General features: G+C 42.8%; 1 protein-coding gene across 1 annotated transcript in view; it reads left to right on the top strand.

The window, feature by feature from the left end:
• Window positions 1–18,365, top strand: part of PPM1H (protein phosphatase, Mg2+/Mn2+ dependent 1H) — a 320,445-nt gene that overhangs the window by 292,827 nt on the left and 9,253 nt on the right. The window contains exon 9 of the mRNA XM_055395097.2: window positions 4,760–4,911. Coding sequence (XP_055251072.1) covers window positions 4,760–4,911 — 152 coding nt within the window. The remainder of the gene's footprint in view (window positions 1–4,759; window positions 4,912–18,365) is intronic.

The following is an 18,365-nucleotide window of genomic DNA, read 5'->3' on the forward strand; positions in this document are numbered from 1 at the left end:
CTAGTCAAGGCTATGGTTTTTCCCGTGGTCATGTATGGATGTGAGAGTTGGACTGTGAAGAAAGCTGATCGCCGAAGAATTGATGCTTTTGAACTGTGGTGTTGGAGAAGACTCTTGAGAGTCCCTTGTACCGCAAGGAGATCCAACCAGTCCATTCTAAGGGAGATCGATCCTGGGTGTTCATTGGAAGGCCTGATGCTAAAGCTGAAACTGCAATACTTTGGCCACCTCATGCGACGAGTTGACTCTCTGGAAAAGACTCTGATGCTGGGAAGGGTTGGGGGCGGGAGGAGAAGGGGACGACCGAGAATGAGATGGCTGGATGGCATCACCGACTCTGTGGACATGAGTTTGAGTGTACTCCGGGAGTTGGTGATGGACAGGGAGGCCTGGCGTGCTGTGATTCATGGGGTCGCGGAGAGTCGGACACGACTGAGCGACTGAACTGAACTGAACTTTACCTGAATGTATCAGAATTTATATATAAATTGTTTCTAGGATATCTGTATTAGTAACATTTACCATACAATATACCCGAGACTTATTATTCACTTGACAGTACTTCCCATGTAATTTAACATGGAAGTTGAACCCAATTAGTGTAATATCTCCCTTTGGGATATTTCAGGGGCCCTCTGAAGCATCCCAAAGTCAGCTAGAAGCTAAAAGTGCTTCATCAGATTGATTTAGGAAGTTTTGTCAACAAATATCAGAAAGGTTTAGAGCACTTAGTCAGATGGGATTTTAGGTCACTGTGAAACAATAGCTATTCACTCAGCCATAGTAACAATATAGGATTTCAGAGGCAAATATAAAACAGACCACTTAAGAGGCAAATAAACTTAAATCTATTGTCAAATGCATTTTAACATCTCAAGAAAACGTTTATTCATACACAAAACTCTTTCCTTGGGGTCCACTTTCCACAAAACCATTTTATCACTTTCTGTACCCATTTGTTCTCCCATCCTGGAACAGCCAACTGTAAGTCAGACCTACTACCTTTTTCCTTCATAAAATGTAACTTCATTCTTCATACCTTCTTTACTGAACACACACATCTTACTTCCCTTAAGCAACCAAGAATTGACCTTTATATTAGCATTCTATAGATTGGTGAACATAAATACCAGTGATAACTTAAAAAATTTTAGCAAACATCTCAGGACGGCATCAAACATTATTTGTTAATAGTCTAAAATATTTAGTTTTTCTGTAAGTTAGTATTCAGTAGTCAATGTTTCAGAACCTCATTTTATTTGGAAATGACCTAGCTATTCAATAAACTTTTGTTACTTAATTTAGCACAACCTTAGAAATTCAGGTTACCAAAATCTGGAGAAACTGTTTTAGACAGACATTTTTAATCTTAATAGAGTTTATCTAAAAGCTCATGTCTCATTTATATTTCTTAGAAGTTTTTTTTTTTCACTCAAGGTAATTTCTTTGTCGACAAACTTGTAACAGATATGATATTTAATTTATATTGAACCTAGGTGCAATGAAAATATTCTACTTAATGTTAATTACTCTAAGACATGTCTATATTAGATAGATCAACAAACATTAATATCAGGTATTTAATACTGAATATTTTCCACTTTACTTGAACCTGGAATTTATTAATTTAGAATTATCTGATTTGTAAGCGCTTACCCTTTTTTAAGCCAATTAAATAGAGCTCATTTACAAATTAACTTCAAAAATATTACTCAGAGACAAAGACATACCAAGACATATTAAGACAGACACAGTGCAAGTCTTTAGTCATGAATTAGATATTACAATATAAAATTTACTAGTTTATAAAAACAGTTGGACCGATTCTATAGGGGGTCGGTGGAGGGACCCCATAAACAATAAAAGGGCATAAGGAAGGAGAGTCACCCAGTCCCCGCCAGTCTCTACTGCCAATTTTGCCAATGTTTCTTTTAGGCTCCGATTCATCCCTTTTTACTTGACCTGAGCTCTGGGGATTGTATTTGCAGCATAATTTTCATTTAATCTCCCTAGCCAAAACCAATCCCTGAACAACTTTATCTTAGCCAAATTCCTTGGTCTCCGGGCAGCTGCTCGGAGGCCTGCCATAAGAGTCTGGCGGTACACTCAGAGATGCTCCCTACCTTCTGCGCACTCAAAGTCCCACTGGGGCCGGGTCAATGGAAATCCCTCATCAATTAGGTTCGGCTGCAGGGTGGGCCTCCCGCCCACACCCAGGACATGTTTCCAAGCTTCCGATAGAATCCGCTCCCGTTCTTCCATGGTGAAGAGCACCTGTAACAGCTACTGACAGTCATCCCAGGTGGGATTATGGATGAAAAGGATAGAAACAAAAGGCTTTATCCATGCTGGTGGGTTTTCCACCAGATCTTGCCAGACCAGGATATAGGGCATCTGGTCCGGATGGCCGGAAGGGCCGGGCGTGAGAACCTTCCCCCAACAGCCCGGATGGTGGGCAGGCTGAAGGTTCCCTCTCTCGGCCACCCGACATTAAAGGTGGGCCACTCCGAGGAGCAGAGCGTCACCAGCTTATTCCTCTTCACTAGCAGAGACAAGTCTCGCACCCTAGATTTAAAGTCAGAGAAATGATCCATCATGAGGGAGAGCAGGGTAGAGCTTCCTTGACCCATGACCACAGAATAGATTATGGGAGAGAAAAGACACAGGAGAGAGGCAGAGACAATGCCGGCACACACGATAACACGACAAACAGAGGACAGACAAACGTCGGCCGAAAACACACTACTAGGTCTCTGAGACTTCTGAGGCTTCCTGCAGTTTAAAGTAACCTTACCGAAGGGCGTCCACTGCCCACCAGATTCCGGATCGGGAGAGACCTCCTCTCTCCCGCAGAGCCAGCTGCGTTCCAGCGCGAATGCTGGGCCTTGGCCTTATGCCGGCTATGGCGATCAATTCGCCCCTGAACAGACCTTGCAGAGCCAGCTGCCTTCCAGCGCGAATGCTGGGCCTCGGCCTTACGCTGGCTATGGCGATCAATTCGCCCCTGAACAGACCTTGCACCGGTGCTGTAATCAGCCCTCCTCTGGGCTGATGAAACCGTTTTGCCGGGAGAGCGTTGTTCTCCCCAGTCAGAGGGATCCCGGATGAGCCCCCAGATGTTTTGCCCTGAGTCCGGTCCCCCCATACTGGTAGAATAAGACACTCGCAGCAATGCAAAAGCAAGAATGGGGTTTATTTCTAGCTCGAGCTAGGGCTCATGCCTCCTCCAACGCAGTGGAGTGCGGACAAGAGCCCCGAGCCCAGGTCACAGCGGTTTTTATAGTCTTAGATTACATAAGCACCTATTTTTGTTCAAAAGATCCAACTGGCAGAAGCTCATTGGCCAGTTCATGCGCACGCAGAAGCTCATTGGCCAGTTTATGCATGCGCGGGGGTTTTTCTGGGGGATTTCCCTTTTTCCTCTGATTGGCCTGATTTTTGGCGCCGGCGGGATCTTCTTAGGGAGGAGTTTCTGTGAACTTAGCCTCCACCCTGTCTCCAGGAAATTGAAACTTAGGCCTAAGCAAGGTCTCAGGCCTATCCTGGCTACTCAGATGTTAGGGCTTCTAACAATAGGAGGCTTGGCTTTTACAGATGTGGATGTGAACATTCTGTAGGCCTCTTAGAATTATATTGTCTCGAGATCTGAGATGACAGGACGGTGACTCTGTGATGGGACACGGGGACATCTAACTACATGCCATCCTTCGCCCCTCCCCTGGCCTGCAGCTGTCACTTAGACTTGTTTTTAGAAAACAGGATAACGACATGAGGTTGAAGGACTTGGAAGACTGATGAAATTGACCTCTTTGTCCTTAGTTCATGAGGGGGTGTAGACAGGGCTGATTCTGTCAAATTAGTAGGGCATAGCAATGAAATCCCCAACTCTTCTCCTTCTGTGTCACCCAAGTAGGTTGAACTTTAGCTCTAGTTAGGGAGGCCTAACAGAAGTAAGGCTTGATTTTCATTAGTGTTAGTTTTGCTAAGGTCACTCTGTTCTTTTCAAGAATCAAAGGGGATGTTGAAATAGCCAAGTCATTTCAGGTACTAGAGATGAGGAAAGACTTCAAGTTTGCTAAGACATACACTTGGCGTGTGTCCTTTGTAATTTAGGCTACACTGAGGCCCCTCAGACCTAAGTGCAGCATCAGAACTCCATGCTTACATGAAACAAGTGCAGCTCCAGGGGTCTCAGAGAAGGCCAGCCAAAAGGTATCAAGTGAGGACACGAAATAAAATGTGTGTCCTCAGTCCTAAACCAATACTTGCAGAGCAGCTTCTACGGAGCCTAGACTGGCCTTATCTCCCTCACAGACTGAGAGCTCAGAAGCAGGGAATTCTGCTGTTTATACTTAGAGCATCCGGCACAGAGCAGACCCTTAATAAATGTCTGTGGAATGGATGTGCGAAGAAAGGAAGGCAGCAAGCTTCCTGCTGCTCTGCTAGCTACCGCGGTATCTATTAAATGTCACTGTTCCAGCCACATCTCAGGCATTACATTTTCAGTTAACTTCTTCCTTGGCAACTATTAATTTCTTGGGCTCATTTACAGTTGTGTTTGGCGCCCCAAATGTCTACACCGCAAGTCTCCAAAGGAGGCTACCCCTGGCCACAAAGCGTGCTGCACAGCCATGTGCCTTATGGTGCACACTGAAAAACCACTGGGCTGGGCAAGAAAAGGGAAGGGAAACCAGAAGCCAGTCTGTTAAGGGAATAATATGCTCCTAACTTCTTAAGCAGGGTATTCCTGTTTTTTCAGGTAAGAGTCTACGATCTCTCCAAATACGAGCATGGAGCAGATGATGTGCTGATCTTGGCCACTGATGGACTCTGGGATGTTTTATCAAATGAAGAAGTGGCAGAAGCAATCACTCAGTTTCTCCCTAACTGTGATCCAGATGACCCTCACAGGTTTGTGTATTTCCATGATTGGAGGGTTGTTAATCGAGTGGCGTTTCATGATGTGAATAAAACAGATAATAATCATGCAATTTTCATCATTTATGATTCACCATTTATGAGCTGATATAGATGGTTTAGTAACTAAATTGCAAAAGGGACTACATTTCTCTTTTTTTGTTGTTTGGGAATAATCATGTTATTTTTTACTTTTTATTGGCATTAATTGATTTATACTGTTTTGTTAGTTTCAGGTGTACAGCAAAGTGAGTCAATTATACATATAATACATATACCCACTATTTTTTTTAGATTCTGTTCCCATATAGGTCATTACAGAGTACTGAGTAGAGTTCCCTATGCTATATAGAAGGTTTTTATTAGTTGTTTATTTCATATATAGTAGTGTGTATATGCGGAGAAGGCAGTGGCAAGCCACTCCAGTACTCTTGCCTAGAAAATCCCATGGATGGAGGAGCCTGGTAGGCTGCAGTCCATGGGGTCGCTAAGGGTCGGACACGACTGAGCGACTTCACTCTCACTTTTCACTTTCACACATTGGAGAAGGAAATGGCAACCCACTCCAGTGTTCTTGCCTGGAGAATCCCAGGGACGGGGGAGCCTGGTGGGCTTCCGTCTATGGGGTCACACAGAGTCGGATATGACTGAAGTGACTTAGCAGCAGCAGCAGTGTGTATATGTCAGTCCCAGTCTCCCAATTTATGCCTCTCCCACCCCTACCCCTGGTAAACACAAGTTTGTTTCTATATGCATCACTCTGTTTTTGTCTCATAAATAAGTTCACTTGTACCTACCCCCGCTACCTCACACTCCGCATATAACTGATATCATATGATATTTCTGTCTGACTTATGTTCACTCAATGTGATCATCTCTGGGTCCATCCATACTGCTGCAGATGGCATTATTTTGTTATTTTTTTATGGCTAATAGGCATATGTATAGTATGTACAGCCACATCTTTATCGATTCCTCTGTTGATGGACATTTGGGTTGCTTCCATGTCCTAGCTATTGTAAACAGTGCTGCAGTGAACATTGGCTTGCATATGCCTTCTGGAATTATGGTATTCTCTGGGTAAGTGTCCAGTAACGGGATTGCTGGACCATATGGTAGTTCTATTTTTAGTTTTTTAAGGAGCCTCCATGATGTTCTCCATAGTGGCTGTATCAGTTTATATTCCCACCAACAGTGCAAGAGAGCCCCCTTTTCTCCACCCCCTCTCTGGCATTTATTGTTTGTAGATTTTTTCATGATGGTCATTCTGATGGGTATAAGGTGATACCTCATTGTGATTTTGATTTGCATTTCTCTAATAATCAGTGATGTTGAGCATCTTTTCCTGTGATTTTTGGCTACATTTCTTTCTTTCCTTTTTTTGGCTATGCTGCTTGGTTCATGGGATCTCAGTTCCCTGACCGGGCCATAGCAGTGAAAGCCTGGAATCATAACCACTAGGCAATTAGGGAACTCCCTACTTTCACAGCCAAATAAAAATCCTCCTTAAATTAAACCTAGATACAAGTAGTAAAGAATACTCTTTGTGAGATATTTCAGCAGTATATCTTCCTGACAGTCTTCCTTCATATTCTGAAAATGGGAATAACCCAATTTGTGATCCTCCTCGTAAGGATAGCAGATGTTCCCAGTATTGATTTCCATCTGTTGGAGAACAGTTTCTTTCAAAAAACATTGGGAAAGGAGAGAAACCTTAAAGTAAGGATTCCGAATAACATTATGGCAGTGTTAATATTCTAAACAACCCTAGGTGACTCAGAAATAAAAAGAAATCCCCTCTAGAGAAAGACATCTTTCACTCCGAACACAAGGAAATAAGTCACCATGAGTAAAATCCAGCAGAAACGACAGAGAGCAGAGTTGGACCTGTAAATACTTCATTATTGGGTTTATCAGCCAAAATACATAAATAAATACTTTAACATGTTTCATAAATGTTTTTAAAAGCATTGAAAACATGAATAAGGACAAGAGACTATAAAATGACTGCACAGATTTTTTTAAATAAGAAAATGGAACTTCTAGAGATGAAAAATATAAAAACAGGAACTAAAAACTCAATGGATTAAACAGACTGGAGACAGTTGAAAAGTGCACTGATGAGTTGAAAAACTGATCTGAGGAACCCAGAATATGGCTCAGAGAGACAGAGGGAAAGTGTGAAATTACACTGAGACTGGGAGGATGACCTAAAGCCGCTGCAAACCCAAGTGCAAAAGGAAATACTGTAGAAGATGGGAAGAAGAAACCCAAGTTCCATTCCAGAAATGTTGAGTGATATTAAACCTAAGATGCAGAGAGCCCAACAGATCTCAAGCAGAAGAAATAAAGAGAAAATGTTAAGTAGATATTTCATAATGAAACTTAAGAACTGAAAAAATATACTAAAAGCAGTCAGAAAGAAAGATGAAATAGATCCGTAAGAATAGCATTGACACTGATAGCTTACCTTTCAAAACAACACAGAAGTCAAGACAATGGAGTTATATCTTCAGCCAGCTAAGAAAAGAAGATCCTGTTTTTGGGAATTATTATATATACTAAAAGTATCAAAAAAGAGGATGAAGTAAAAGCCTTCTGAGGCAGAAAAACACTGAGAAATTTTACTGCCACCCAACCTCCTCTGAAGACATTCTAAAGAATGTCTTCAGATGAGAAAAGGAAACGACCCCAGATGGAAGATGGAGACGGAAAATAGACTATTAAGCTATTAAGCAAACAGGTGGGTATATTTAAACATACATTAACTATATAAAACAGCAATATGAATGTCTAATGTGAGGTTAAAAATTATACTGAATAAAAATAGCATAATGAATTGGCCAGTGGGTATAGTAATCAGCTAAAGTATGTTATAGTTCTACTTGAAAAGAAATTATAAGTGTTTAACATTAGACTTTAAATGTGTTTAATAATAAGAAAATGAATAGAAGAACAGAAAGTATAATTTTCAAACTAGTCAAGGGAAAGAAAGCCCACATTGAATTAAAAAACAAACTTCTAAACAACTTACGAATCACTGTTACACCTTTTGTCTTATTGGATTTCCTGGAAGTGTGAATTTTGCAGTTACTTGTTCATATGTAAATATTTTACTTTGAGAAATAAAGTTTTAAATTACTACTGTTTTATATAGGATTGAAAGAAAATTAACTTCTTTATTAAAAAGTTTATCTGTTAAAAAACTTACAAATCAAAAAATTATAATAAAAATTAGAAATTACTGGGTTTTGAATAATAAGAATACTACATATTAAGACTTCAAAGGCCGAATTTCGAGCCTTTGTCCCCCTAATTTAAGGAGCTATGCATAGGTGAAAAACTCTACACATCCTTGACCCTCCAGAAATGACTATATTTCTTCCGTATCATAAAATCACTTTCCCAACCTTCCCAACCTCCCAGTTCCCCTGATCACAAGAACCCTGCCCATAAGTTCCAGACTCCTGATCACAGAAAAAGAGGTCCCTAACCATAGAGATTGCATCCAAGTACTGCATTTCGGACTCTTTTGTTCACCATGATGGCTACTCCATTTCTTCTAAGGGATTCCTGCCCACAGTAGTAGATATAATGGTCATCTGAGTTAAATTCACCCATTCCAGTCCATTTTAGTTCACTGATTCCTAGAATGTCGACGTTCACTCTTGCCATCTCCTGTTTGACCACTTCCAATTTGCCTTGATTCATGGACCTAACATTCCAGGTTCCTATGCAATATTGCTCTTTACAGCACCGGACCTTGCTTCTATCACTGGTCACATCCACAACTGGGTACTGGTTTTGCTTTTGCTCCATCCCTTTATTCCTTCTATAGTTATTTCTCCACTGAGCTCCAGTAGCATACTGGGCACCTACCGACCTGGGGAATTCCTCATTCAGTATCCTATCATTTTGCCCTTTGTCACTGTTCATGGGGTTCTCAAGGCAAGTATACTGAAGTGGTTTGCCATTCCCTTCTCCAGTGGACCACATTCGGCTGTGGTCCATGTGATCAGATCGGCTAGTTTCCTGTGATTATGATTTCAGTTTGTCTGCCCTCTGGTGCCCCCTAGCAATACCTACCGTCTTATTTGGGTTTCTCTTACCTTGGTCGTGGAAAATCTCTTCACAGCCGCCCCAGCAAAGTGCAGCTGCTGTACCTTACCTTGGACGAGGGGTATCTCCTCAAGGCCGCCCCTCCTGACCTTGAACGTGGAGTAGCTCCTCTCGGCCCTCCTGCGCCAGCGCAGCCACCGCCTGTTGGACGTGGGGTAGCTCCTCTCGGCCGCCGGCCCTGGCCTCAGGCGTGGGGTAGCTCCTCACGGCCGCACCTCTTTGTGTGGTTCGTTGCGCCGGGGCCGGCGTCTCTCGCGTCGCGTCTGCGATGATATGCAGATGACACTACCCTTATGGCAGAAAGTGAAGAGGAACTCAAAAGCCTCTTGATGAAAGTGAAAGAGGAGAGTGAAAAGGTTGGTTTGAAGCTCAACATTCAGAAAACAAAGATCATGGCATCTGGTCCCATCACTTCATGGGAAATAGATGGAAAAACAGTGGAAACAGTGTCAGACTTTGTTTTTTTGGGCTCCAAAATCACTGCAGATGCTGATTGCAGCCATGAAATTAAAAGACGCTTGCTCCTTGGAAGGAAAGTTATGACCAACCTTGATAGTATATTAAAAAGCAGAGACATTACTTTGCCAACCAAGGTCCGTCTAGTCAAGGCAATGGTTTTTCCCGTGGTCATGTATGGTTGTGAGAGTTGGACTGTGAAGAAGGCTGATCGCCGAAGAATCGATGCTTTTGAACTGTGGTGTTGGAGAAGACTCTTGAGAGTCCCTTATACTGCAAGGAGATCCAACCAGTCCATTCTAAGGGAGATCAATCCTGGATGTTCATTGGAGGGACTGATGCTAAAGCTGAAACTGCAATACTTTGGCCACCTCATGCGACGAGTTGACTCACTGGAAAAGACTCTGATGCTGGGAAAGGTTGGGGGCGGGAGGAGAAGGGGACGACGGAGAATGAGATGGCTGGATGGCATCACCGACTCTGTGGACATGAGTTTGAGTGAACTCCGGGAGTTGGTGATGGACAGGGAGGCCTGGCGTGCTGTGATTCATGGGGTCGCGGAGAGTCGGACACGACTGAGCGACTGAACTGAACTGAACTGAACCATAGAGAAGGGTAGTATTTCTCAGAGGAAGACGTAGAGGGTTGATTTGTACTATTGGGCTAGTTCTGCCCATATTACTTACACAAACATGTACAAAAGAGTTCTTATAACTTCAGGGTTCTAAGGAGCCACAAGAATGGTGCTGTCTACTTGTGGACTGTGTGTCCTTTTCCTGGGTACAGGCTATTAGTAAACAACTGTCCTAATTAAAAAATTTAGTTTTGTGATCCTTATTTCAACAACAGCATCTAGATCAAGAATAAAAAAGCAGAATAAACCCATGAAAAGTAATGGAAGGAAAAATTAAAGATAAGAGAGGAACAAATATACAATTTTAAAAAAAAGAATGATAAAGCCAAAATTTGTTTCTTTAAAACAACTAACACGTTCAGTTCAGTTCAGTCTCTCAGTCATGTCCAACTCTTTGCAACCCCATGAATCGCAGCACACCAGGCCTCCCTGTCCATCACCAACTCCCAGAGTCTACTGAAACTCGTGTCCATCGAGTCAGTGATGCCTTCCAGCCATCTCATCCTCTGTCGTCCCCTTCTCCTCCTGCCCCCAATCCCTCCCAGCATCAGGGTCTTTTCCAATGAGTCAACTCTTCGCATGAGGTGGCCAAAGTATTGGAGTTTCAGCTTTAGCATCAGTCCTTCCAATGAACACCCAGGACCGATCTCCATTAGGATGGACTGGTTGGATCTCCTTGCAGTCTAAGGGACTCTCAAGAGTCTTCTCCAACACCACAGTTCAAAAGCATCAATTCTTTGGCACTCAGCTTTCTTTATAGTCCAACTCTCACATCCATACATGACCACTGGAAAAACCATAGCCTTGACCAGACAGACCTTTGTTGTAGGGAAATGCAAATCAAACCACAGTGACATACTACTTCACATCCATTAGGCTGGCTATTTAAAAACAAACAAAGAGAAAATAACAAGTATTGGTGAGAATGTGGAGAAATGGAAACTTCCTGTGCATTACTGGTGAGATTGTAAAATGGTACAGCTTCTGTGGACAACGGTATGGAGATGACTCAAAAAATTAAACATACATTTATACCCACCAGTTCCACCTCTGGGTATATACCCCTAAAAAACAAAAGCAGGGAATCAAACAGATACTTGTACACCCATGTTCATAGCAGCATTATTCACAGTAACAAAAAAGTGGAAGCCACTAAAGCGTCCATTGACATGAATGAGATAAACAAATTGTGGTTATATAATACAATGGACTATTCATCAATCTTAAAAAGGAATGAAATTTTCACACGTTACAGAATGGGTGGACTTTATGCCCAGTGAAATAAGCCAGTCACAGACGGACAAATATTGTATGACTCCACTTACATAAGGTACCTAGAGACAAATACATGTCAAATGTCTCAAATACATAGAGACAGAAAGTAAAATGGCTGTTGCTGGTTGCCAGGGGTTAAGGGGGTGGGGATGGGGAGTTGGTGTTTAACAGTTACAGTGTTTTGTTTGAGAACAGGAAAATGTTCTGGAGATAAATGGTGGTGGTGCAAAATGTGAATGTACTTAATGCCACAGAACTACACACTATTTAAAGTGGTAAAAATGTTAATTTTTATGTTATGTATATTTTACCACAAAACATAATTTCTCAAAAAAAAAAGAAAAAAAAACCCTAAAACTTCAACAGGGACTTCCCTTGTGGTTCAGCAGTTAAGATTGCTTTTCCAGGGCCAGTGCAGGGGGTATGGGTTTGATCCCATCAGGGAACTAAGATCCCACATGCTGCATGGCGTGGCAAAAGAAAAAAGAGAAAAACTAACAAAGTAGATAAATTTCCCATAAAACTGATAAGAAATGAGGGGGTCTGGCAAATACATAATCTTAATAATAGAAAACAGTAATAATGCAAGTGTTTGCACGTATGCTCAGTCATTGTAGTAGAGAAGGATTTCTTAAACAAGACACAGAAAGCACAAACACAGTAGGATGGATAGCCTTGCCTACATTTAAATCACCAACTTTTGTTCTTCAAAAGGCAACATAAAAGGAATAAAATGACAAGGCAGGAACTGGGAAAAGATCCTTGTAACTTATATAACCAAAGAGAGATTCATACCCATAAAATATAATGAACTCTCACAGATCAATAAGGATAACACAAATAACCCAATAAAAATAAGCAAGAACTAGTCATCACACAGAAGAAAATTAATGGCCAATAAATATATGAGAAACACTTCAACAGAGGAGTAGAAATAATTAAAAACATGGACAACAAAGGCAGATGGATTTGTGAATTTGTACATAGACTCTGAAGACAGCTGGACATATGCATATCCTGTGAACCAGAAGCTGCACTCCTAAGTCTGTACCCTGGAGCAGTGGTTCTTAAAGTGTAGTCTTTGGGCCACATGGCATCAACATCATCTGAGAACTTGTTAGAAATACAAAATTTCAGGCTCAAACCCAGATCTATCAAATAAAACTCCAATGGTAGGACCCAGGTATCTGTGTTTTAACAAACAACCTAGGGTTTTTTGGTTTTTTTTTTTTCCGGTGCTGGTATAATTGAATTCATACAAAAAGCTATCCATACAGTTGTTTTTTTGATAAAAATTGGAAGCAGCCTGCATGGCCAACCAGAGATAAACGAAGAATAGAATAATTCACAGCCCCCAGATGTGAGGGAACCAAAGCTGTTATCTTTAACAGGGAAGAATCTCAAAGACACAATGTTGAATTTAATAACCCAGTCATATAAGAATTCACATATTATGATTCTGTTTACATAAAGTAGAAAATGAATCATTTAGGGATACAGATATTAAAATTACAAAGAGCATTAACACAAAATTCAGTTAATGGTTACCGTGGGAAGAGAAGTGGCAGAGGGAGATACGTGCTTGAGGAGAAGTCCACAGAGAGCTTCTGAGACATTTACCGATAATGTTTTGTTTCTCTAGCTACATGGCAGGTACATGACTGCTCATTTATTTGTAAACTCTTCATTTGCTATATACATTTGCTTGTACGCCAGCTGTGAGAGGTAGCATAGTCCAATGGTTAACAGTATGAATCTAGTCATTTAACCTTAGCTTAAATCCTGGTTCTGTCCCTTTTAGACTTTGTGACCTTGGGGAAGTTTCTTAACCTCTCCATGTCTCAGATTCTTCATCTGTAAAATGGAAGTTCTAGTAGTCCTAACCTAAAGCTTGCATGTCTGCTAAGTCGCTTCAGTCGTGTCCAACTCTTTGCGACCCTATGGACTGCCCACCAGGCACCTCTGTCCATGGGATTCTCCAGGCAAGAATACTGTAGTGGGTTGCCATTTCCTCCTCCAGGGGACCTTCCTAACCCAGGGATCAAACCCAAGTCTCTTACATCTCCTGCATTGACAAGCGGGTTCTTTGCCACTAGCGCCAGCTGGGAGGCTCTGGCCTTATGTGTGTATTGATATATAAAGTGAATTGCCTGGTATATAATAAGCACTATTGGGTATTTGTTCTTGTTATTCTATATTTGGTGCTATTTTTATGTGTTTCATATATTTCACAACAAAAAACTCCTTCAGGAAAAAAAATTAAAGCTAGACATTCTCTCTCTTTCTATGAGTTGTTTGGTATAATTTTTCCCAGGTGGAAAGGAATTGATGGTACAGGAAGATTATTTTATTTGAATTTGAATACATTTTTTTCCTGTTGAGCTTTTAGTTTTAATCTGTATCCTACTTGTTAGCAACATTCTCCTGTTGGTTTTTCCCTACTATAATTATTTTTGTGAAGCTTTGCAAAGCCATCTGATAGGTATGAGTCAAAAGGCACCCAGTATTTTTTAAAATCTCTCTAAGCTGGCTTGGTTTTGCTTACCAGCTCCTATCTCCATGGCAACAAATCTGCCCTCCAGGGAGTGGTACCTGTGGGCAGTGCTGTCACTGGGCAGGTGCATGCCAGGTCAGAGCCAGTTCCTAGCTTCATGAGCTCTGTTACCTACAGAGCAGGGCTTACACAGATCTCTGTGGAACAAAAGGGCAGGAAAGAAAAAGCCTGTGAATTTGCCTTTCAGGGAAAATGGCAAGCCAACACCTAAGAAAGAATTCTGTATCAGAGGAATGGGTGAAAGAAAAAGTTATAAAATGGGCACAGTTTAATTGCTAAGAGATGGAATACCTGGCTGGAGATCAGAAAAATTCTGGTTGGTTTTTGAAATCTTAAAACCGTGATACCTTATGGGGGGAGGATCTTCTTTGCCAAATAATTCGCATTCAGATTCATTCAATTGGAAAATATTGAAGACCTATTTTGTAAGCCATGCCCTGCTAGACACTGGGGAAGAATTTGTGAAGAAAACAGATCTCTTGGAGTTTAAAGTCTAGAGGTTACAAAAGCATAAGGAGGTTACAATATGAATGATTAGAGGGATGGCACAAGGGCCAGGCAAGAAAGCTTCCCACTAGGAGGGATGTCTGAACTTAAACATGAGGCGTAACAGAGAATGTGCCAGGCAATGTGACACTGGGGAGGGAGGACAGGGTGATTTTCAATGAACCCAACAGTTGGCATGACCACCTGGGCTTAGTCTGGGGTAATGTCTATGTGAGAGGTGTATGGTGCAGGTCATGTCAGACCTCAAGCACTCATGAGATAAATGCATGTGAGGATTACAGGGAAGAAGACAGTCTGTGATGAATCTGTGTCACTTGTTCATTCTAATCCATAATCAGAAAACATTCTGGTCAATCTGACGGTGAAATATGACGTGTGGATTGCTGCTTTACCCTCCTGTGCTCCTTGGTAATTTAAGCCATACTGAGAATCATACAATCTTATTTTATGTCAGACTCACGACTTAGGCATTATGTAAAATGATGTTGGTCTTTCATGTGTGTGATGGTCTTGCATGTAACTGTGTGCTTTGGAAGGAGGGCGCCATGTTCACATGGAGGCTTAGGGTGTCTCATTGGGAGGCCCATGGACAGCTTAGTCCCCAAAACCACAGTGGTGGGTTTCCTGATGGTGCCCTCCTCACTGGGACCTGTTCCATCTTTTCATGCAAAAGAGAAATAGGCTTGGAAGTTGTCCTGCTAAGTTTTAGCCTACGTCATAATTTCTGTGATGAAGATAGACCTGCTACCATTGCCTTCCCGGGCTCTAGGTGTTCCTCAGCCAGAAGGAGTCATTTCTCGCCAGACGTAGCCCAGGACCACAGATCTGTCCGTGTAATCATGTGAGCAGTTGGGATGGAGGGTGCCTGGGTCCACCCTGAGGAAGCTCACCAGGCCGGCCAATCGTTTGATAGAAAATGAGAAAGGGAAATGCACCCCCAGGGTGGGCCGCCTGAGAGGGGAAGGGCAACAAAGCAACAGCACAACACAGTGTTTCTTCATTTGACATTTTGAATGCACCTGTTTCATTTTGAGTTTTGCTGTGTTTGCCCAGTTTGTCTAGAAATTCAGCAGGTCAGAAGGAGGCAGGGCATTAGCCCTGTGACAGGAAGAGCTTTTAGGTTTTGCCATTTGATGATATAGCTTTTGTCTGTGTGTAGGATTTTTTTTCTCTTCTCTTTGTGATAGCCATTCTTGACAAACTGCCAGCATTGTTTTCCTCGGATGACATCCTTTACAATAAAAATTTTTAAATAGCATCTCTCCTTCTAGGGTGCATTGTGAGGGAAAAGGTAATTAAGAGAAAGATATGTTTGCAAAGTTCTAACCCTGGCACTATCTTCTCTGGCAGAGGTAGGGTAAAAATGAGCTGTATGACCTTCCTGACCCCAGTGTATCTTATTAAGTCCTTTGGCTGTTTTGAACTATCTCAACAAAGGAATCAGAAAATTAAAAGGAGGCTTTGTGAACAAGCCAGAATATGAGTGCAGTGGCTCTTTTTCTTTTTACTGGGTTATGCCCTGAAGTGAAGCAGAGCTGTCGTTTCTGTGCATCATTTGTGGAGTCATGGAATGAACTGTTGATAATAAATATACCCAGTCCACATTCTCAGGTGGGGTGGTTGGAATTCATGGAGGCTGGGCTATACAACCTGTCACTGCTATAATAATTCTGGTAAGATTCTCATATGAGGCCTACACATCCTGCAAACTTTGGAAAGGGTGCTCTGAGAAAGGCCCAGAAGGGATTTTCTGAAGCAGAATATCCCTCTGTAAGGCTGGGGGTATAGTGGTGGGTCTCCTGGAAAGAATATTCAAAATGGAGGCAAGTATGTAAACACGCAAAGAAGATGCTTAGTAATCTGCTGGAGAGGAATAAAAATTGTCAAAATTGCTAAAGGAGAAAGGTGTGGGCAAAACTGAGTGGACTTAGGGCCAAAGAACAGTTAACCACACATGAAAACATGGCATGGATTCAAATTCCAAATGCCCAGGTAAGACTTGGCAAGGGTTTGTTTTTTTTTTTTCCCCCCAGTCCTTCATTTCCCAAAATCTCTTTGTGAAAACCTCATTGTGGTGACTTGGATCTAATGACCCTCAGCCCTCTGCCGTGACATTCGAGGGACTTATTAAGGGGTAATCTGTAAATACCAACATACTGTAAATTCCATACAACGTTTCCCTAATGAGAGAAGACGCCTTCTTGATGGTCACACCTTAAGTGTTCTTCATCTCTATGCTCTCCTCAGCTCAGTAAACTGTGTGCCTTGATAAGGAAGAGATTAATCAGTGGAAAGTTAAGACTGAAACACCCACCAGCACTGACACCAGGGTACTAGTGCAGGTACTACATACCTTGATAATGTGAAACCTACTTTGGCAAAAGACAGAGGTCCTTTGGATGAAATCTTGCTGTGAGCTGCCTGAGCTTTTCCCAGTGCCATTTCGTTTTGAAGAACTATGCCTCAGGACTTGCCTAGTGGTAGAGTGGATAAGAATCTGCCTGCCAGTGCAGGGGACATGGGTTCAATCCCTGGTGCAGGAAGATTCCACATGCCATGGAGCAACTAGGCCTGTGGTGCCACAACTCCGCAACAAGAGAAGCCCGCACACTGCAACTAGAGAGTAGCCCCGCTCGCTGCAACTGGAGAAAGCCTATGTGCAGCAGTGAAGACCCAGCACAGCCAAAAATGAAAATTTTTTTCACAAAAAGAAAAACTATGCCCCAAATGTGAAAAGGGAGGGTTCCCCTTCATTCGCTCCATCCCTGGCCCCACCCTCATAGCAGTTACAGGTTTTAAGAACAAATTGGTGAGTGTTTGATCTCGTTTTGAAGACTAGAGAAAAATCTGCATTTTTGCTTGCTTCTCAATGTTGAGCATATTCAGATCTGGGAACGTGGATGTCAGCCCACCATTCTGCCCATGACAGCCTCTGAACTGCCCACTGCTGGGCCCATCTCTCCTTCCTCAGTGCTATTGATGTGGCCACTGATGCAGAACTGCGTGGACCCTTAGTTGGAACATCAGGTCATTTTAAAGGGCTTGCCAGAGACAATGGAGAGGGAAATGGTCTGCTCTGCCCCCTCCTACTGATATGCTGCTATGAGGAATTTGCACTAAAGTCAACACGCACCACCTTGCAAAAACCAGGAAGCCAGTGCCGGGGGCAGAGAGGTGGACGAGGCCCGGTGGGCGTTCTCAGCCTCTCTGGCAGGGGTGCTGAGCTCTCCCCAGTCCGTGGCCTTGGACCTGCTGACACATAAACCCACAGGGGACAAAGCGGCAGTGTTGTGGGCACGGCTGTCACTGTGCCTGCATCTGAGGGTCCTCTGCCTGAATGCAGTTCCCGTGCACGGGGCAGGGACAGAAGCTGGTGTGAGCACCTTCAGGGGTTCAGAACCAGACAGGGGCACCCATGGCTTGACTCCCAGAAGTAAGCCTGGGATGGGCCTCCTCCCAGGGCCAGTTGCCTGGTTCGAAGCACAACAAAGAGCCTCTCCAGGTCATCCCCCACCTACCCGGTCACCACAGATCCCTGCCAACGAATGTTCCCAAGCTTGGGAGGGCTCTTCCACCTCTTCAATCTCAGGGGCCTGCTCAGCAGGCAGAGAGGCCTTCTCCTCCTATTCCCATCCCACCCGGTTGCTGCTGGGCCACAGTAGATGGGAGGCTGCCTTTTATATGCAAATATTCAGAACCCATTAATTCCCAGGTTCCTGCCTCCCTCTTTTAAGACCCTGTCTGTACCACCCAAATGGCAAAGAGAAGTTCCTCCCAAGAAGAACTGTTGGCTTTAAGGCAGGGTTACAGCTTGAGGCCTGACATGGACTTACTTTTGACACTCTGCTGCTGATTCAGGTGTGGTCCTGTGGGAACAGACTCTGCAAAAGGTGCTAAACTTTT

Source organism: Moschus berezovskii, chromosome 6, assembly GCF_049115385.1.
Source record: "Moschus berezovskii isolate FMDL1 chromosome 6, NW_MosBer_1.0, whole genome shotgun sequence".
NCBI lineage: Eukaryota > Metazoa > Chordata > Mammalia > Artiodactyla > Moschidae > Moschus > Moschus berezovskii.